Source organism: Corvus moneduloides, chromosome 7 (genome assembly GCF_009650955.1).
Source record: "Corvus moneduloides isolate bCorMon1 chromosome 7, bCorMon1.pri, whole genome shotgun sequence".
Classification (NCBI taxonomy): Eukaryota; Metazoa; Chordata; class Aves; order Passeriformes; family Corvidae; genus Corvus; species Corvus moneduloides.
Window position 1 is genome coordinate 17,847,341 of NC_045482.1, and position 21,873 is coordinate 17,869,213.

The 21,873-nt window shown below is 38.1% G+C and overlaps 1 protein-coding gene across 6 annotated transcripts in view; it reads left to right on the forward strand.

Annotated features, from left to right (window-relative positions):
* Positions 1-3,016: 3,016 nt before the first annotated feature.
* Positions 3,017-21,873, forward strand: part of GPR155 (G protein-coupled receptor 155) — a 29,171-nt gene continuing 10,314 nt past the window's right edge. For 2 of the 6 annotated variants that reach the window (XM_032114055.1, XM_032114054.1), the window contains exons 1-11: positions 3,018-3,168; positions 7,423-7,928; positions 11,347-11,746; positions 13,074-13,239; positions 14,480-14,635; positions 15,665-15,748; positions 17,037-17,157; positions 18,137-18,221; positions 18,303-18,393; positions 19,400-19,682; positions 20,315-20,416. In XM_032114055.1, coding sequence (XP_031969946.1) covers positions 7,469-7,928; positions 11,347-11,746; positions 13,074-13,239; positions 14,480-14,635; positions 15,665-15,748; positions 17,037-17,157; positions 18,137-18,221; positions 18,303-18,393; positions 19,400-19,682; positions 20,315-20,416 — 1,948 coding nt within the window. In that variant the 5' untranslated portion in view covers positions 3,018-3,168; positions 7,423-7,468. Of the gene's footprint in view, positions 3,169-6,529; positions 6,700-7,422; positions 7,929-11,346; positions 11,747-13,073; positions 13,240-14,479; positions 14,636-15,664; positions 15,749-17,036; positions 17,158-18,136; positions 18,222-18,302; positions 18,394-19,399; positions 19,683-20,314; positions 20,417-21,873 lie in introns of those variants that run through there. The other 4 variants (XM_032114059.1, XM_032114056.1, XM_032114058.1 and 1 more) reach the window with 4 other exon arrangements.

Consider the following 21,873-nt stretch of genomic DNA (forward strand, 5'->3'; position numbering starts at 1 on the left):
ATGAATTAGTTACACTATTACAGCTATGGGCATTGCTATGTTTGCGTGTTTAATTAATTCATGGGGGCTTTTTGATACTTCTGTGGGTTGGGTGAGACTTCACGAGAATTGATGTCCATGGCTGTCACCCTTTGCTTACAGAGATCTTAAAAGGAAAAAGAAATTAAACTGTATTATAAAGCTAGGATGTTGGAACATAAAGATGCTCCATGGAGCACAAGGGTATGTTCAAGGCCAGAGAACATGTGGCTCATAAAAAGAGCCTGTGGAGCTTTGATTAAGCATTGAGGGAGCAGAGAGGAGGTGTCAAGCAGTGAGAAAATACTGTCCTTTGCTGTTCTGGGAAGCAGGACTTTGTATGGTCTTTGGAAATGGACAGGAGTATCTTGTATATTGAATACTGCATTAGAAAGACTTTTTGACTCCAACATTGTTATCATTGCTAATTATCCAGACTGAAAAATGCCAGAAAACTGTGTTCCTAACCTTTCCCAGCCAAGTGGAGAACTGCTCCTGTAATCCAGTGTTTGAGTTATTCACAGTGCTGTTCTGGTGGTACGGTCTGGTTAATAATGATTTCATGTTTCTTAACAGGGCAAGGGGTCAGACCCTAGTGTTCTTCTCTGTTCATCTCAGAAGAGGCTACATGTCAATGAGAGTTGCTGGGCTGCTTATGTTTAAAAAGATTAAAATCTGCAAGAGGAAATATGCTATATTGACTCCTATTTATATCACTTTCACTTCCTTTATTTAGACAGCAGCTATAATAATTTCATTGTATTTTTTTCTTATCACGTGCCTTTCATACTACATTTTCATACTTTTGAGTATTTTACTTTTTCAGGGTTTTGGGGTTCTTTACTATTTACTTTTTTTGAGTATTACACTTTCTGTTTTCCCCAAAAGAAGACACAAGGCTCGGGTCAAGTGTGCTTACCTGATTTAGTATACTGTGCATGCTAGACCTGAGATGGAAACACAGCCCTCTCCTGTTACTGCTGATCGCCTGGGAAATCCTGGTGGTGGTTGGTGGATATCGATAGCAGTCAATGAGCAGCCTATCCTGCCAAATGTATGCTCTTTGAAAACAACTGAAGGATTCTCGTATTTTAAATACTTCATTAAATGCTAAATCACTAGCTATCTTTTCAAGGGGAAAAAAATCAGTTCAAGAGAAGGGTAGGCATATGTTTTTACCAAGAGTTCTTATTATGGTCTGGTACACCTCCCTTGCTACTGCCGAGAGCATGCTCCTCTAAGGTGTGTCATTTCTATAGGAAAGAATGAAAGACAGAAAGCCAAAAAATTGGAAAGACCTTTTTGTACTGTATTTCCAAAAACAAATCCAAATCAGTCTCAAAGGGGTCTTTGTCAGCTTCCAAAGAGAACCTTTGACAGTGAAAAAATTAACAAAAGAGTCTTCTTTATTAGTTTTTGCATCAAAACAAAAGCTTACCCTAACGTTACAGTGGGTGAGTGTTACCCAACAGGGTGCACCACCTTCCAGCAATAAACATACATATAAACCTTGGCACAGCTTTGGAACAATCCCTTCTTGATCTTTTGCTTGGGCTGTGTTGGCCCAGAGTTGGGACAGGATGTGGACAGGAATGAGAGGCAGTGAGGAGTCAAGCACTGACACTGCTGCTTCATGTCAGTTGAGGTTCTATTAAGTGTACACAGTTTTAGTGCAGAAACATAAAATTTAAGCATCAGTACCTTTTAATTAAATTTAAAGCAGACATATGATATCAACAACATAGTACCTTCCAGAAGTTTCTAACAGCCATGTTTATCCCAAGTTTCTATCCCTGTCTGCATTTTTTATGGGATTTTCTTAACCCTTTCTGGACTTACAATTAATTCCCTTAAGTGTTATTTCTGTTACATTGCTGCTCTTACTATATAATATCATTTTTGTTTCTGGTAAGAATTTCAACAGTAGGCCTTGTGAACAGAACTGACTATGGGCAAAATTCATGCCTGACACAGTGCTTCATAAGTTGTCAAGCACGTACATCTTTTTTGGTTGAGATAATTCTCCATTCTGCTCTGTTTTGGTCTTTTTTGGGTGTTATCTGAAAGGGAAAGAGGAATGGTCCTTTTCTCCCCCCCCCCCCGCCCCGGAGGTTCCCTGTTTGGAATGGGAAACTACTGAGCACACAGTCTGGATCACATTCTAGCAGTCGGGAAAAGTGCCTTACTCCGGCTGGGACACCTGTAGCCATGTGTCTGCCACGCTTAACAAGTAAGGCAAGCTGGTTTGCGTCTGATCCGCTGTGGAGAGGAGAATACAGTACACGGAATTCACATCGGTTCTCTTTGCAGCAGCGGTATCTGTCTCGGTTCTTACGAAAAGGGCAGCTGCAACTGCTGTGCCCTCAATTGCATTACAAAGGGGAAGCCTTGAGAAAGCTGTATCCTCGTTTTTTCCAAGAGAATCTTTGGTCGTTACCAGTTTTTACTGGGGAAATCACTGACGGACCAAATTTGTGGAACCGATGGCACATGGAGAACACGGCGTTTTGTTCCTAAGCGCTCTGGCTGCTAGCAAAGCTGGAATGAGTGTAGCAGGTTCAGGGACGGGCTGCTGCCGGGAGCCAGCGCCGCTATCGGCCCCGCCGAGCTGCAGCGTGACGCTGGCTCGGGCAGATAACGGGGGCGACCCCGCGCCGGCCTTGCCGAGCCACGGGGCGAGCGGCGGCTGTGCCCGGCCTCCAGCCCCGCGGGGCGCAGCGCCGGCTGCGGGCAGGTGGCGGCAGCCGCCCGGGGCGCCCCGGAGGCGGCAGGAGCTCGTTCCTCTCGCGTACTCCAGGGGAGGCGGCTCCGGAGCGCGGGGGAAGCCCGTGGGGCCAAGGCGGCGGCGGAGACCCGCCGCACCCCCGCATCCCCTGTGCGGCGGCCGGCGAGCCGCCATCTTGCGGCTGCTCCCTCCGCGCCCGCGCGGCCCGGGCCCGCTCGCGGCCGCTGCCCGGGGCCCGCCCGCCCGGGGCGCTGAGCCGGCTGCGGCAGCGGGGCTGTCACCGGCGGGGCGGGCCGGGGCGGGCCAGCCCTCCCCTCCCCGGCCTCGGTACCGGCGGCCTTGGCCTTGGAGGGGTTCTCAGTTTGGCAGAGTACAAACCCTCTCCACGCACCCCTGTGCGGAGGCGCCTACCGAAAGCTAAGTAGGTAAGCTGCCCGCTCCTTCCCCCGGCTTCTGGCTTCATTTTCTACTGAGGCAGCTGTCACACAGGGCAGTGCCGCTGTTTTTTTTATTTTTGACTGAAAATGCTGTGTGCTCGCAGCTGGGGTGACCATGGGAAGGAGAGCAGTGATGGGCCGGGAAGGGGCAGGCGTTGGTTGTGTTGTGGCTTCCTGGCTGGAAGTCAAAGGATTTTACATCCCAATTTGGCAAGTGGTGCAAGTGAGGTGCTTTTTAAGGGGTGCTGGCAAGAAAATGTTATCTGCCTGCTGAAAAATGCTTGATTGTTTGCTTCAGGAGTATGTATCTATCTGTTGACAAGCCCAAAGATCAAACTAAGTGAAAATTAAGGGGAGGTATGTTTTCCATTCATTTTCTGAGTTGACATTCTGTGCCGCTGGCAACTGTTGCTTCATTTGGTCTTGTCAGAGCTCCTGTGCTGCCAGAGTTTTGTGGAGCTTTAAGTGTTGCTGTGTGAGCTGTGCCAGTCGTGTGCTCAGGGCAGGCCTCGGCTTCCCCGGGTGTCCAGAGCATGTGGCTTACCCGGCTGCTCCACAGCCAGGGGCTTTCTTGGAATGGCGTCATAGGAATAGAATGACAAAGGAGATGTAATCTTGAAAAACAACTACTCAGAGATACATAAGGTGTGTGATATTTCTTGTGGCACTGTCTATATTTCCAGATGTATGTGGCCCATTTCTTGTGTTAGTTTCTGTTGCAGTATTTTTCTCTCTCTGATTTCTTAGCCTAATGAAGAGAAAAGTAAAAAGTGTGGTTAACTTTCAAGAATAGGAACTGCAATAATCACTTCTTCCCACTTACTTTTATCATTGTATCTCCCTAAAGTTACTTCCTCTTTGACTTACTTCACTAATTTTTACATGAAAATGCGTGTAGTACACGCTTACCTTATCTGAGAATGGGGTAGTATAGCTGCCACCAGTAATAACTCTTCCTACCCCAATTCCATTTTAATCTTCCTGAGTAAAATAATGTGTCATCCTTGGGATGTCTCCACATTGCATTAAAGTAGGAGAGTTTCTGCATTGCATTGAAGTAGGTCATGTTGTGGGATATAATTTATGAACAGTGTGCACGGTCTTGCCAGTGTCACCACATTATCCTGAGACTGATTATCAGTTGAAAGCTTAAGAGTGAGAGACCACAGAGGGAAGATACACATTGAAGTTATCTCTTCTATTCTCTCATGCTGTCTTTGACTTTCATTAGAAAAAGAAGATGAAAGGGATTTTTGCCTTCCTATGGTGAGGGAGACAATGTCTCTATTTCTGTACTCGGACAGGATCCTGATGTTGCTTAACTCACAACTGCTGGAGAACTGAGTTTCTGGTCTGGTGAATTTTAAGGCTTTATAAATATTGACAACCTACAAGAGAAATGTTTCATGGGAAGTTTAAACTGCATTTTTTACTTGCTCTGTTTCTATTGTTGGTTTTCATACAAGGCTTCCTCTCGTGTGAGCCGACAGTCTGGCTGCAAGCAGCTATGCTTGGCACAGAGGACAGCAGATAAGGCAGCATTAGTCCTAAAAGCTGTGTCTGTACTGGCCTGCAGTTCCCAACAATGCAGCTGTGGCTGAGTTCTCAAGGATTCAAATCTCAATCCTCAGTCCCTGAAGGGATAACTACAACTCATATGTTCTATGGAGTCAAAACTAAGTGCTTTCCCTTGCAACTGTATTATATTTCCCTATTTTAGTGTCATTTGTCTTGTTAGTTTGCTACATCTACTATAAGAATAATCTCATTTCTGTGTAGAATAGATCAGGTTTTGGGTTTGCATGAGATCGTTATCTTTGATTTCATTAAGAGCTGTGAATTGAAAATAATTTCACTCTTGTGAGACGCTAGTTTGAGATAAGCCTGAGGTATAACAAGGCCGTATATTAAATCTGTGATTAGTCATTACATAATCTCACAACAGTTATATAAATGTCTGCATCCTATAGAGCAAAAAGCACTGAGACGTACTCACTGCATTAAGCAGCAATGCAAAAGCTTGCATTTCTGGAAAACACTGCTCTGCAATAGATAGTCTGTGTTAAATGTGAAGGGTTTGGGATGTGCATGTCTCTTGAGCTGAAGAGATGATTCACTCTTAAAACCCTCTGGGGAGTGCCAGTAGCAGCTTTTACTGTGATGCAGTTGTTCTCTTTGAAACTCACGTGGTTCACCAAAAATTTGACCGTATGACTTGACAGGGTCCCTTGTAATGAAGTTGAAGGAAGCCTCAAGGAAGGCTGCAGGAATCTATCTATCTATCTACCTATCTATCTATCTGTCTATCTCTTACAAAAGATGGTTTGGGATGTGTGGGTGTGTATCCATGTTAGTTTTGATCTAGTGAGGAAGATACAGGATTTAGTGTGTGCTATTGACTGATACAACATGAGAGTCAATCTTCTGCATATTTGTTTAAGTCCTGAATTATGAAATGGGGACAGGAGCACTTCTGTATTTTGTGTCAGTTTTGTGAGGAGAAATAATGATTTTAATACAGAAGGAAGAGAGCCTTGTCATTAGCCTGAAATAGGAAGGCACAGGAGATGAGAAGGAATGCTAGAATTTAGGGATAGATATGGCTGGAATACAGTTCCACTACAGATCAAATGTTGCATTTGGTTAAAAAAGTTTCATCTCTGTCTTATTGCTGGAAAAAAACCACCTTGAGAGAGCAGTGAGAAGATTGAACACGGTGCACTACAGGGAGCCTTATCTCTATGCAGTGCTCCAAGCTTGGAGAATTTTACTTGGGTCTATGCCAAAAACCTGCTTTTTACCTTGCAGCTAATGTAGAATGTGGCTAATTTCTTTCAAGAATTCAGTGTTGGAAACTAGTCTCTGAGCCTCTTTTGGACATTTTGCAAATTCCAACAACATCCTTAAGTTTTTATAGTAGAAGAAAATGGTTTGTTGTTTGTTTCATTTATTGCAAGTTTTTCCATTGTTCTGTAGCAAATAATACTTTGAGCTCCTGGTCCAAATACATCTAAGCTAATGTATCATCTATAATATAAGAAAAGTACAGCCTTTGAAATAAGCCCTACTTGGAGTGAGACTCATTTTCCTTGGAAGAAGGGGTAGCCAAGGCTACTGGACAGATTTGGATGATGCAGCAGCTCAGTCCAAATGAGTTACAACAGCATCGTAGAAGTGCTTACCAAAAGCCTCAGGCATAAATAAAAGTCATGAGTCAAAGAGTTGATGCTTGTGAATATGTATATGCTGGATGCCAGGGTGTGAAATAGACTTTAAAAGACCTCACCTTTGCACTGACTTGATTTACTTGCTTATTTACCTGGCTGCTATGTTCTGTGTTCCTTGTGGATAGGATACAAAGAGGCTGGGAAGACTCTTAAACCAGTTGTTAATTTGCACAGATTGTGCTGTACAAAGGACTGTTTGGGACTTGGCAATCTTGACTTTACCACTGGTACATTAAATGACTTAAGGAAAATCAGTTCACCTTTGCCTTAGTTTCTATCCCTGCAAAGTAGGGTAAGTAATCTTGACTTTCTAAACAGAGTACTTTAGGATTTAGTCATGTTAGAATTTTATGTGTAGAGTTAGCTGATGGACAGGTTTCAGAGCTGTGTTGCCAAAGCCATATCTGTTTGTGGCAGGACCTTGCTACTGACCAGTGAATATTTGTGTTTGATGTCCACTCTCTGATTTGCAGACTTTACATGTGTGCTTGCATATAGAACTTGCGGTGTTGTAATCAGCCCTTTCAAAGGGAATCGCTGCTAATGAGTGAGGAACAGGGGTCACCAGATATTTCTGTTGTACATAAATATGTAATGTATGCTTAAACTTCACTGCTACAGACCTACAGAATTGTATGTAGAAATATGGGTAGACTCTAGTGCAATGAATTAGATCATTGGCTGCTGTGTCATATGTGGATTCTTTGCTAACTGGAAAGTGTATCATTAGCACATGATACTGAAATGGTGGGAGAGGTCAAAGTTGCACAAAGCAAGGTACCAATTTCAAGGGTGATATGATGATTTAAACTCTAAATCTTTCTGGAAGGTAGAGAGGACCTTGTCAAACGTTTTTGTACCAGAGTGGAGAAGCTTTGATTCTTCATCAAATTTATCTTCCTTTCCTGATGCTCAGTTCTTGTAAGGGCTGTTCCTATTCTGTAATAATTTAAGAGGGAGTAAGCTTGTATTTAAAGGAATAAAGTTAATAAATGTACTTTTATTCCCTTTACAGATGAGATCATTTCATACTCTTCTTTTGGAAGAGGTGGTCAAAGGAAATGGATAGCTATTCAGACTTCGCTGCAAAGAACCTCTCATCTTCAGCTAATATGTCTCTTTCTTTGCCTGGACAAGCTGGACTCAATACCACCAGCGATACTCCTTCTATGTCAATAAGCAGGCTTTTCCCAGCCCTGTTGGAATGCTTTGGAATAATTCTTTGTGGCTACATAGCTGGAAGAGCCAACATCATCACATCAACTCAGGCCAAAGGACTGGGAAATTTTGTGTCCCGTTTTGCACTCCCAGCTTTACTGTTCAAAAACATGGTGGTACTTAATTTTTCTAATGTGAATTGGTCCTTCCTATACAGTGTTTTAGTTGCCAAAGCTGCTGTGTTTTTTTTAGTCTGTGTTTTAACATTGTTAGTAGCCAGTCCTGAGAACCGATTTAGCAAAGCAGGTTTGTTCCCTATTTTTGCTACACAAAGCAATGACTTTGCACTGGGATATCCAATAGGTAAGTATGCTTTCTTCTTTAAAATTAATTGTCACTGTTCTAGACATGTTTGCTTTTATTTTTCCATAATTTGAAATTGACTTCTGAACTGAAGTTCCATGCAATTGAAGTAATTTCAGAAGTGCCTCTCAAATTCTCTGAGATTGCTTATCATCTAGGAAAGGTTAAAAACAAAAAAAGAAAGCAAGTTGGTTCTAGCAAAACAAAAAGCAAGATGTTTGTTTACAGAATTGAAAATACAATTACGAAGGAAAGTTCAAAGATGCAATTCCTGATTATATGTGACAAGCAGATCCATATTTTAGATTACTTTACAAGTTAACTACCTTTCTCCTTATTCCGGGGCAGCATGCTCAGGAGAATCCTCAGTCTTTCTTATTCTCTTCAAATTTGCTTGATATGTATAAAATTTAGACAAATGCATACTTTTTTTTAGATGAAAATACTGTGTTTTCCTCGGTTACATCTCCTGAGATTTATTCCTCTTGAAAGTATGCCACAAATGGGGCTGTGAGGATTATATCTTTGCTTGTTGGTATGCATTTTAGATGCCAATTAGAGTTTCTCATTTTTTAATATGTATATTTTGGGGGTCTCTGAATGTATTTGCATTGTATCCTGGTTAAAACATTCTTTCTACTTTTATTTTCTTGTCAGACTGCATATTTCTTCAGGTTTGTAAGACTTCATGATTTATAAGATATGATTTATATTTTTTCTATGTATGATCTTGCCGAAATCTACACCATTTAGAGCTTTACTGGAATAGTTACTGCAACAGAAACATTTTAGGCTCTTGAGGTTTGTTTCCTCTTGTCCGTTCCCTTCTCCCATCCCTAGTGTTTGGTTCATGCTGTCACCTGTACAAACTTTTTACTGTTAGTAAAATATTACCTAAGCTTCTCTGAAGTGCTTGCAGGACTGGTCAACAAAGAATGCCTTTCTGTTTTTTATGTGACAGAGGTAGTGTTTTGAACAAAGCCTGATCTTTTAATGAAAATATATTTAAATGCTGTAGCAGTGCAAATTTGTGAAGGAAAAAAATCAATATTGACAAATTGTGTACTAAACCAACACTATTTAAAAGGGCACTTTGAACTCTTAATAATTTCTGAGTCTTCATCCCATGTAATTTTTTAATACATTACTATTACTATTTATTATTACTTTACTGTGCTATTTTTTGCTGTTTGAAAAGATTTGCACATAGGAAAATCAAAATGCAGGTCCAATTTTTGAAGATCATCGCTGTTTTTCTATTATCATGGTTATGACAGTTCTAGATTTAAAAAGTGGTGTTGGGTGAAAAAGAAACAACTGTCACAGACTGGCACAGCTGTTAGCACGCTGCTGATGTAGACAGAATTACTATGATAGAAAGCTTTGGGGGTTTTTCATTACTGGGTGATAATGATACAACTCTGACAAACAGGTTCACTTATTCTCTAGAGCTGTGTGTGGAAGCACAGGTGTAGCAGAAGTGTTGTGTGGGTGCCAGTTACTGTGACCTTAATCATACTCATTGTATTTAGCATGGACAACTAGTGTGTGATTTATATGTAATTTTGAGCAGCTGGGACATGGAGAATTGCTTTTTAAAAATTTAAAGTATCTTTATTTCAGTTTTTTGTTATGATCAGCAAGCAGGTACTGTGATATAAATAAAAAGAAAACTTTTCATCGGTGATAGAAGTTGTGGATTATTTTTACTGTCTTAATGATTCCTTAAGAGTGATTTCTTTTTTTTTTTTTCACCCACTGACTAAGTGATCTAATTCCACTTTTTGTACCCAGGAAAATGCATTCTCACATCATACATGATTTAAAGTACTTATAGACCTTAATATATTGTCTTAAGTATGCAGCTTCACTTTGCCAGAAAGTAAAGATTTTTTTTAATTTTTCACTCACACATTACTTGTGACTTGTGTTGAGTTGTGTTCGAATGACATGGCCATTCTGTATAAAACAACATACAGTATCAGTCTCAGGTTTGAGGTTTTAAGAAAAAAACCTATTTACATAAAAAGTGTCTAGTGTGTTTAAAGTGGTTTTATTTACCAGGATGTATTTAGTGCTTGAAACTGTCTTGTTAAATGCAGTAACTAACCCCAAACTTGGTACTTCTGCTCAGCAGTTTTTTTAGGATTTTAGTACAAGTAGTTCTTGTACTCTAATAATGGCTTGTAAAAGTAAAAACACCTTTAGTGCCTTTTCTTATATATGTGAGAAATCAGCTAGTTGAGAATGTCAGTTGATTTGGTCTAAAGAGGAGACTGTTCAAAGTGAGTGCTGATTTAGCACTTGGAAGTTCCTGCCATTCCAGAGGCTTAAATAATATGAAGGTAAAACTCTTTGGATTTTGAAAAATGTAGTCACGAGGGAAAACCTTTTCAGAAAAGGTTAATAATGTTGTTATTAAGAATTACGAATTGTATGGATAGTATATATCTATTAGATCGTATATACAATAATTATAATGATACAATTAACTATATGTTCATATATTATAATTGACATGCTATTAGTACCCATGGCATATTATTGATAATTACTAATAACAAGAAAATTATTGAATATAATAACATTATAAGTCAGGTAGAAGAGAACATTCTACTTTTAAAGCATCAGGGTTTTTTTTTTTATTCACCTTAGAATTGAATCTTTTATATGTTTCCAAAGTATTTTCATTATTTTTGAAGTGCTGTTAGTACAAACTTGGAATCAGAAGCAATTCTACTTTGACTCAGAAGTATGTAGTAGTAATGAAAACAAAGGCTCATGATTTAGAATTCCTTGAGGGACCATAACTATAGCATTAACTCTTTTTCTAAGTAGTCTCAAAGAATGAACCAATAACTATGTGATAAACTTTTTTTTTTTTTGGTTTTTGCTTTGTTGTGTTGTATTGAATCAATGTAGAAGGAACCCACTGAAAACTGATTAAATTCCAGAGAGGTGAGACTCCCTTGAGATGGGAAGCAACTTGTATCCTGCAAAGGTGCATTTAATTCTCCACACCTGTCATGTTTCTGGGCAGGAAAAGCAAGTCAGAAATAAAATCAAAATTTTTCCTGCATTTGGGATGACTTAAAGGAAACATAGAATTGTTGTATTGTTTTCTTTCCTTTTTTTCTGTAAATGTTAACTAATTGTAGCATGATTAAATAGTATTGGATAGTTAATCTTTGGTCTTTAATGTGTTCTTTAGATGACTGTGGCCTAATATGATTGGACATACTTCTCTTCCTGCATCATCTTATATTGATTGCTAATTAAATGGATTCTTTCAGTTTCTTCTGGAGGAAAATGAAATCATTTTCTTTAGTTTTCAGACAGCAAAATTTAATTTCAATATTTCAATGTATTTTTCTACTGAAATGTTATCACTCATAACTCTTCATTTCCTGTCTTCTAGTTGAAGCTTTATATCAAACCACTTACCCAGAGTATCTCCAGTACATTTACCTAGTGGCTCCAATATCTCTTATGATGCTAAACCCCTTGGGGTTTATCTTCTGTGAAATCCAGAAGTGGAGGAATAATCGCACTGTGTCACAGAGCAAAATCAAAATAGTGGGCCTAGCACTCCTTCGAGTTTTGCAGAACCCAATTGTATTCATGGTCTTCATAGGAATTGCCTCAAACTTTATTCTTGGCCAGAAAATTCCTGAATACCTTGAAAACTTCCTTGATGGACTGGGCAGTTCATTTTCTGGCTCTGCACTTTTTTACCTTGGACTGACTATGGTGGGACAAACAAAAAAACTGACAAAGGGTATGTTTGTTGCACTGATCCTTCTCATCACAGCTAAACTGTAAGTTCAATTTATATATTTTTATAATTTTGTTCTTTAGATGTCTTAAACTCTGAATACGCTGGTCAGATGGCTTTTCTCTCAAAAACATTAGAATGATAGTACATTTCACTTCCAGTATTTTGAGTGAGTGTTTCCCAAACTCTGATAGAATACAACTGTTAATTTTTAAAGGAAATGTAGTAGACTACAAACCTGTTTTCAGGCTCTGCAGAGAATGAAAATCGGGAAGTACTGTGCCTTCGTGGACTGCCTGCAGGCCATCTGTTATGAACTGGGTGTTTGGAGAATTAGTAGCTTAAATTGAAATTTATTGAATAAGTAGTTAGACAGTAGTGAGCTTAAGTTTATTTGATTAGTATTTGTATTTTATTTGGCTTAAACTATGCATCTCTAAATTAGTTGTTTTTCCTTGCTTTATCTATAAATCTTTGAAACTGCTATATTGGAAGAGCTTAAAAATGGTCACTTTATGCTCTAAAACTGCTTGACTTGTAAGCACGAATAAATGGCAAGCTCTATTTAGAACTTACACTATCATTATCTTCCCTCAAATATATCTCAGGGAATATGTATTAATTTAATATTAAATATTTTATTTCCTACAGAACTACAATTAACATAATAGAATATTTGTAATGTTTTAAGTTTATATTGTAAAATTTGAGTATCAGTACAACTAACTAGCAAACTTAAAGACCTAGTCTTTAAACCAGCTCAATGACAAATTTTGTAAGAACATGAAAAGAATTGGGTTTTAATGTTACCACTTTGCTTTACTGTAAGCCTGTGTAAGGCTTACATTAAGTCTGTGTGAGATCTGGGCTATTGCTGAAGGTGAACAAAATAGCCTTGATGCAGGGAGTTTGCTGGCCAAAACTTTTGGCATGGGATACTTAAGCTTGAGCCCTTATTATATTTCGGACAGCTGGCAGAAATGTGGTCTGAATTTCAGAGCTGCTGACTGCTTATAGCTACTATTACTGTAACAGTTGAAAAAGGAGAGAGTTTTTTATGTTTTGCCGTTCTAAATTTGAAGTTTGTACAAAGAATGTGTCTGCACAATTAGGGAAGCTGCTTATATGCCTGAGTTTGTTGTCATTTTTGTCCTTAAGTGTAATTTGTGACAAAAGATTTTTAAGCAGGTGGTAAATGTTTTGACAACAGTAAAGGCAATCATTCAAAGTGACATCAGTATTTTGCTTTTCATAAATAGTATTCAAACAAGCCTTAAGTTTCCTTTTTATTAATTTTCTGGGTAAAGAAGAGTCTATTGTTATAGCTTGAGTAATATTTTTTCAATTACTTTTTTTCCTTCTCTTTTCAGGCTCATGATGCCATTTCTCTGTAGAGAGATGGTGGAGCTCTTGGACAAGAGTGACAGCATGGTCAATCACACCAGTTTATCAAACTATGCATTTCTGTATGGAGTTTTTCCAGCAGCACCTGGTGTTGCAATATTTGCAAGTCAATTCAATATGGAAGTAGGAATTGTATGTAGTTAAACTTTTCCAAATATGTCCTAACTTTGAGCTTAACTTTGTTGATTAAATAGATAAATAAGTAGGCTTGAAGAATTTGCTTTTCTGTAGCATAGGTATCTTAGAATTACTTGGATTCCCAGGATCTTTCCTGATGTCTTAAGTGTCTTGATACCATATGTTTGTAAGTAAGTCCTCATCCTTTTTTTTTGTTTGTGACTCTAGTAGAAAGAGCTAGGATAACTTTAGCTATGAAGAAGTTGTGTATTTTTTGGGGTTTGGGGTTGTGGTTTTTTCTGGTTTTTTTCAAAGACTTAATCTTTGAGATACTGTTTTTGTAGGGGGAAAAAAGAAATTATGTTACTGACTTCAGTAAGAATAGTGTTAGTTTAAACCTCAAAATTTAAGATCTTAAGCTTTAACTGATTCAGTTGTGCTGCCCTTTTGTTAAATCTTGTGATAGAAAAGCATTTTACTTTTATATATATATATATAGGTGAGGGTACCAATTATCTTTTCAACTTAAAATAGAAATTTTAGAATTGTTTCTTCCATTTGAAGTGACATTAACACATTTTTGTTGACTTTCATTGTTTTTAATGTTTTCTATTTGGGAGTTGTTTCATTTTTTGGTTTTTTTTTTTTTTTTTAAGAAAAAGGGATACTAAAAGTTAATCTTGCATGTAGAATTTTATGGCCTACAAACATAGGAAATCTCTTTAAAGCAGAGTCTCTAGTATGAGTAGCAATTCACACTTCCATCACTGTGTAAATTCTAGAAAGTACAAAGACAGTGAGAAGCCAAACTAGAAATCACCGGTAAATATATATGGTTTATTCTAATGAATTGGTTCATATTAATATTTGCATAGCTACATGCTTTTTTAGTTATTTATGGTGTGAGTATTTATATCCAAAAGCAAATTGTGACAGTGTAAATTCACCCCTAGACTGTAGTCATTAGTATATTTGGCATCCATGATAAAGCTCTGTAGAAATCAGCAGTAGGGAACTCTCTACTCCTGCTATTTCAGAAGCTTGTTAAACTTTTCAGCTTAGCTGTATGTATAAGCCAGATATTTTCTGGCTCAAATTCTAAATAATTCGTTATAGAAACAACTCATTATTTGTTAAAGGTCTAGGTATGTTTAATTCAAAGGTGCAGTTTTGCCCATGGTTGTACTCCTGAAAGCAGATTATTATTAACTTGAGATGTGATTAACTGTTGTTGTTTCTGTTTGACTCTTTGCAGATTACCTCAGGCATGGTGATAAGCACGTTTGTGTCTGCCCCCATTATGTATGTTTCTGCATGGCTGCTGACCATCCCATCCATGGACCCCAACCCCCTGGCATCTGCACTCCAAAACGTCAGCTTTGACATCAGCATCGTCAGCCTCATTTCTCTGGTAGGTGCTGCCCAGGTGAGACACAAAGGCACTGTTGGTCAGGGCAGCCTGAGTGCGTAAGCAGTAAATTGAGTCACAGCAAGACTTGTATTTCCTCATCATATCCTCTTGCAGAAGGATGAGGAAGGAGTTAAAAATCTTGATTTAGCAGTGGGTCTGCTGCAAATCTGCACTGTAGAGAAAGATGAGTGACTGAATTTAGTACAGAGCTTGAGAGGTTTTTTGTTGGGTTTGTTTTCCTTTTTTAATAACAGAGTGTGAGGGAATTAAAGTACTAGCTTACACCACAGAGACTAGTTGCATCAAGCCAAGTGAGGTGCTTGGATATCACAGTAATGAAGGCTGTGTACAAACTTCAGCTCCAGAAATGTCAGTGCATATTTATTTAATGAAGTCTTAATGACCATTAATGAAATAGTTTAACCTGAAAAATTTATGTTTATCAAATTCCTTTACTAGAAATTCAGTTGATAATCCAGAAGTCCAATGTGAATTTTGTTTTGGTTTTATAGAAAGTACAGATAGTATGATTATTTTATTTGCTTTTTTAAAATAAAAACATCCATGTTGGAAGGAGTTGGAATTTTCTGAAGTTGTCTCACTGAAGTCCTCTTGTCTTGAAACTGTGCCTGAAGGGAAGCCAGAAGTGAATGCTATCTCTTGCTGTCAGATCATTTTGGGAGATTCAGGGGAGGTGGTTGTGGATTTTAAATTCTAAATTGCCAAGCTACTCTGTGGTCATTTGTGTCCTGAGGAACAAACAAGCTTCTGCATACTCCAGGCGAGTTCTTGGTCTTTCCTGGTAATACTTCACCATCATGAGAAGACAAAGATGCATTGCTTTTTCTGACTACAGCTGCTGAGGCAAAGGGGCTGGCAGCATACTGCAGCAGTATGGAGCTGCCTACAGTAGTCATGTTGCTAAGATCTGTTGTATATTTAATTTCACTGTTGTCTGCCTGAATATTTATCTTGTTCTTTTGGGGTTTGTTTCAGTCTTAAATTAATTTTTCTTCTTGTGTGTTACAGACCTGGTCTCTTACTATTGTTCTTCTGAGTAAGAAATACAAACAGCTTCCTCATATGATTACAGCAAATCTACTTGTTGCTCAGGTCAGTAGTAAGGAGAATGCTGTTGTGTGAGTTTTAGGGTTTAAGTATTTTTTAACATTTTTGGAAGTTTGGTTTCTACAGTGAGGTCTTTATAGCCAACTGTGGAGGTCAGGTGAATCTAATGTGTGACTTATCTAAATAATTTCTGTGCCTCAAAATACACGCTTGAAGAAAATGATAGTTAATGTGGGCACCGTGATGCCTAAACAGAACTATAAACAATCAGAATGGAGAGTGGCTTCTGGAATGTTTTCTTAATTATTGCCCAATACTTTTGAGTGTGGTTCTGTTTCAATTTATACCCATATGAAGGAGCAATACCAGGAGCAGCAGCCTGTGTTTGACTCTGTAGTGACTCAATTCAAGGAGCTAAATAGAAAAATAATCCCTGTACTGGTTTATGCCCCTGAAGCTCTTGCTGAGGGATCAGCAGGTGCAAGTGCTGGTGCAAGGAGGGTGTGTGGGAATGCATGGCTGGTAGCTAGGGAAGGCCGAGGCCGAATATCTCTGGATTAATTTTAATTGTTATTTAATCTGAGAGAGAACTACAGAGTACATGCTCCTTATTCCCTTGAAGTCAGCTGCACAACTGGAACAGCCTGTGCTTGTAACGCATCTGTGTGGTAGTGCTTTCTGAAGAGTTCCGTAGTTTTTTTTTCAATACCTCTCTATATATAGTAAACTCTCTGAGCTCTGATCCTGGAGTCACATTTGAAAAATGTCATATATGAGGTGCTTCTGTTCTGTAACAACGAAGCTAGCTTTCATCTTCAAAAAAAAATGAACTATTGTGTTACTGTTTCCATGATACTTCAGCCTATCTTTTCAGATTCCTCTGGTGCTAAAATTATCACATATGCAGTATCACTGGGTGACAACTGGTATAATTCTTGGCTGAAATAATACCTGTTGACCTCAGTTTCATGTGCAAATCATTTCAGATAAATGGTTTGTACTTACCAAAACCATCACCATTTACTTACTATAAGGTATATAAAGTTGGGGGGTTACCTGATTTGCCTTATTCCTAGTGTATATGAGCTATATACTCCCTGTCAAAAAACCCCTCCAGAAAATAAGGTACAGTAGTCAAATGACACAACTGTAATACTGAATTTACTGTGGCAGTGCTTTACTGCTGAATGAAGTATCCAATGCATAAAATCACCCTCCAATGTATCTGGGGGTGGAGTTTTGAAACTTACTGCAGGTATATAGCACCGTGTTCAGTTTTTCTTGTCATCCTAGTTTCCCAATTTAAATGATGGCATCTTACTTTTCTTTCCAGTTTATTGCTTGCATTGGAATGGTGGCATGGAATTTCACTGTTAAAGAGAAAGACATCACCATACAGATCCTCGTATTTATATTCCTCTACAGCTCACTTTATAGCACCTACCTATGGACAGGTATGATTTTTCTAGGCAGAGCCCGGGTACTGTAATAAAAGATTAATGTACTGAAATAATGTTATTATATTCTTCGAAGTACTTGTTCCTTTTACTCGTTTGTAGTTCTGCAAATGGGAATACCTGTCGGTTGTGCCAAGCTGCAGTGCTGGCAGCACAGGGTTTAGTGCCTAACCAAACCAATGTGTGTGTATGATTAATGCAGGATTTGAAATAGAAAGAATTGAAAGATGCATCAAGAAGCTGGGAGAACCTTATATATATGATTTAAAGAAAAAAAAAGAGACTTTGGGCATTCAAGATATTTTTGTCCAGAATCTATGAGTTTAATTTCTGTGCTGTTCTTCTGGAGCGAGTTGTATTTGTTTACTGAAATACATAGCTCCTGATTGGTAGGGCCTAACATAAATACTAGCTTTCCTTCAGTGTGAGAATATTGCTGAGTTGCTGAGGTGTGAGTAGGATAGGCAGTTCCAGAAGATACTCCCAGAAAGAGTTATATACATAAAAATATGCCAAACTTTTTTGTTAAATTTATCATTGACTTTACAAAGGACTAGGCAGTTTTTAAAGAAATGTTATAACTGAATACAACATTATTTGTTGCTTACTAAAGAGTGTTGGGATAGAAAACTGCTGTTAATACCTAAAGAAATCAGTTACTTGTATCTTAAATATTTTTATGACATCTTTTTACTCTTGTGAACCTTTCTTAGCATTTAGAAGTGAATATTTAACATAAAACTTCCTGGAATTTTTCAATGTTTCACTATTAACATGATTTTTTAGGCAATGGGTGTTTCTAATTTACTTTTTCAGAATACAACTAGACAAATGATTTTGGACTATTTAAAGGTCTGAGAAGAATATCTTAAGCTATTGAGCAGGTCACATCATAGAGTTTCTAGGCTCTGTACTTACCAGTTCCCTTTTTAATAATAAACAAGGTATTTCTTTTGGTTTTGTTTGGCTTTTTTAGGTTTTCTATCTTTCTCTTTGTTTCTGTTGAAGAAGAGAGAAACAGTAAAGATTCCCGTTGGGTTTATCATCATAGCTGGATGGGGGTAAGTTAATTCAAATGCTTCCCTGCTGAATTAATGTGAGCATGCTAAATATGTTACATACTTCCTATTTTGTTCTTTCAGAGTGCCAACAGTTCTGGTAGGAATCTTACTAATTGTTGGTGAACGTAACAACACTAGCATTGACTCTGCCTTTTTCTATGGAAAACATCAGGTATGAGCATATTCTGTCCTCATCACTTCAGACTTCTGCCATGCTACATGTGCAAGTGGCTTTCAGTCAAAGTACAGGCTACTGTAATAAAAGTATCATTGTAGAATGCTCATAGCTTGATGCAAAAACGTATTTCTGTAATGAACCATTAGGAGCATTTGTTTGGAGAAGGACCTTCATGTTTAGGCAGCTATGACAAAGAGGGAGTAGGCTTCTCGAAGAAAAAACTTAGGAGTGGTGATGAGTTGCAGAGCCCTTTTCCTGATGATTAATTGGTATTTTAGCATGATAGTTATCTAAAATTGTTATTATCCAATAGCTAATTATTGGCTTTTGGCCTGTAATAGATAGGATATCTATCACCTGTGTAGCAGTAACTGCTTGCACTATGGTAGACTTCTCTGCACAGTCATGGGTTGAAAGACCCTGAACTACTATTTTTACCAGTAAATGGTTCCTCTTATCAGAGGATATAATGTGTACTAGCACAGATATCTGTCATGTTTTCTCCCTCTCTTTCTTATGGACAGAGAATGCATGAGTCACTCGAGATTGTTCATGTGGCACTTTCACCAAGTACTAAATGGCCTCAGAGTGGAATCTGGGTAGCAGTGGCAGATGATTAGAAGTAATCAACAGGGCACTCCCCATTGGCTAAAGCATGTAAATTAGAGCACATTCCCCTTTGGAATTTAAAGGTACCTGAGCAGAACTTAACCCAGAACACTAGTGATCTTGAGAGGAAAGGGAATGACAATGAGGGGATGTTTTTGGATTGCATGGGAAATAGGGGTCCACACAAACAAACAAACAAAAAAGCTGAGTTGCTCAGGCAAGGAAAATTAGTCTCTTTCAGTGCCACGAGGTGCAAGAGCAGTAAATATAGAAAACATAGTCTTGTTCAGATGCATTTGTAAGTGTATTTAGAAAAGTACAGAAGTTAGAAAGACAGACATATGCAACTATTTTCCTGTATTTAAGTGCATTTTCTTTGCTTTCTTAACAGATAATTACCACAGCAGTGATACTGTTCATCAGTATATTGATGTCAGGTGTCTCACTTATGTGCATGAACAGAAGTAGGCAAGGGTCAAGCTATGGGGTGTTGAACCCGTACTCACCACGTAGCTCAGTGGAGGAGGCTGAAGTGGAACGGAGTGAGCAGAATCCCATTTCAGCCACTATGACTCAGTCTTCTCCGGAATCTTCTGCGCAGTCTTCTCCAGAATCTTCTGCGCAGTCTTCTCCAGGATCTTCTGCACAGATATCTGCAGAAAGAGGTAGAGAAAGTAGATTTTTATAAAGAATAATTGGCTTAGGGTGCTGTAAACTAATATTCCAAGTGTAATTCTGACCTGGGAAGGACAGTTGACAGCTTTAGGTGTTAGACTAAGAGAGAAGAAAATCTAGATATAACTGCCCAAGTATTTAGGTTTATGTTTCTAAGAAAAGTTTGATTGTTACCTTTGTAAGAGTTGTGGGAGTGGACAAGAAGAAAAGCCTGTGGATGATTTTATGTAAGTAGAGGCATCTTGATAAGGATGTGATAAATGCAGCCCACTAGGCATCTTAGATTGTTTACCCACTAAACCATCTCTCTGAGAATGAATTAAAAGCACTCAATGTGTTTCTAATCCTTCTTTTTTTGTATGTAGCCTTTTTGATCACTTCCCATCTTTTTTCCTATAATAAAAGTACTTATGTTGCATCCATGGTGGTAGTGTTACATTAAACACTCCTATGTATAAGTATTGTAACCCGTTTACCCTCTCAGCAAATTGGAAAAATTAGGTCTGTCTTCTCCTTTTGGGTTATTTTTGGGCATAATAGTTAAAGCTGCATAGAATGTATTGTTACACTTGGAAAATAAATTATAGTAGTGAAGAAAGCTAACTATTCTATTACTGTATATACTTCATAGGTTGCTGTTCTTGTCAAACAACAAACGGTGAATTATCCTGTGGTAAAGACAGCAAAGCAGAGTCAAATGCTGTTGAAAGCAAGGTTCCTCCAATTGAGACAGGTAAAGCAGTAATATCTCTTTGTTTTAATACTACAGGTTCTTCTTTAACATCTGTGTGTTGTTCTCACAAAGAAACAGTTGGAGCTATTGTTCTCGCAGCTCTACCTGGATAACTGACATTTTGTATCAAGTTCAATTATTAGGCAATATTATAGGTGTTTGTTCTCTTCTGCTGATAATTGTTTGTAACCTTTCAGTGCTCAAGATGGACAGTTGTTTTGGATGTCACTTTTTTACCACAAAGCTACTTTGATGTCTTCTGAGCATTTGGACTTTACTTCTCTGTCGTTGTCTTGTTTGGATGCTAGGAAGTTAAATGTATAACCCTGCTTTGCATCAAGCTTTTAACATAAACTACGTTTTTATATTCTCATACTCATATCTTTTAAAAAAGCCTTTGTTTTAATCAGGCACAGGTTTTGAACACTAAATGAGATCTAGAGGAGCAAGTGCTTACTGCAAATTAGATTAAATGTCTGTGCTGCTGTGTACTATTTATGTCTAGAGAAGAGAGATGGAGAAAATCGACTAAGAGGGCCTTAGGAGTCACTTAAATAGGAAAAAATAGATCAAACTGACTGTTCAGCACCTGTCAGAAAACTGCCTGCCCAGTTCATTCTTGCTGTGTATCCCTGTCAGTAATCAAAGCTAGCTGCCAGTACAGCCTTCCTCTTTTTCCTATTTTTTTATTGTTTTCATGCATTCTTAACAAGAAGTTCATATCCTCATGCTTTTTTTGCATGCAACATAATTTTCAATAAATCTAAATATTTACACTGAAGCATACTTCAGTTGTGTCTCCTCTCACAAAATACTTGCTTTCTGCCTATTGCCAACTGTTTTATCTATTAAGTAATTCAGACAAGCACCATAAGAATGTCTTCAAGAATAGAGGAAGGCAGATTTAATTTTCTTATCTTAAAAGATAAGGTAGAAAATACCTTATGGTTGAGTGGAAATTATTTTGACCTCCTGAGTGAACACTTCAAAACTATAAATCAGTAAAAGCAAATTGTAGTGCATACCCTTGTGTAACTTTGGCTGCAATAATTACTAGTTCCTCTACTATCTCATTGAACTGCTGCGAGTTATCTAGTGCAAATTCTTGGTATGGCCTTGCCAGGAAGTTTTTCACTGCCATCTAGAGGAAGATAGTCAGAATTTCTTAGACCTTTATAACTGGAAGACAAGCATCTATTATGATGGTGTTCTGATATACTGTGTTAAAAATAGTCATAGACCTGAAAGAAATATGATTGTCTGATGTAGAGCTCAACAACACTAAGATGTGGAGCAAAAACATTGGAGCTGACAGTATATTTGATTTTTTTCAGAAATAAATATAAAATTTAAGAATTGCCCAGAGAATTTTTTTTCATTATTTCTAGTAGTGTTTTCTAAATGTTAACAATGCGTTCAGTTTGAATTAAATCTTTGAAGGAAAATCTCTGTTGCAA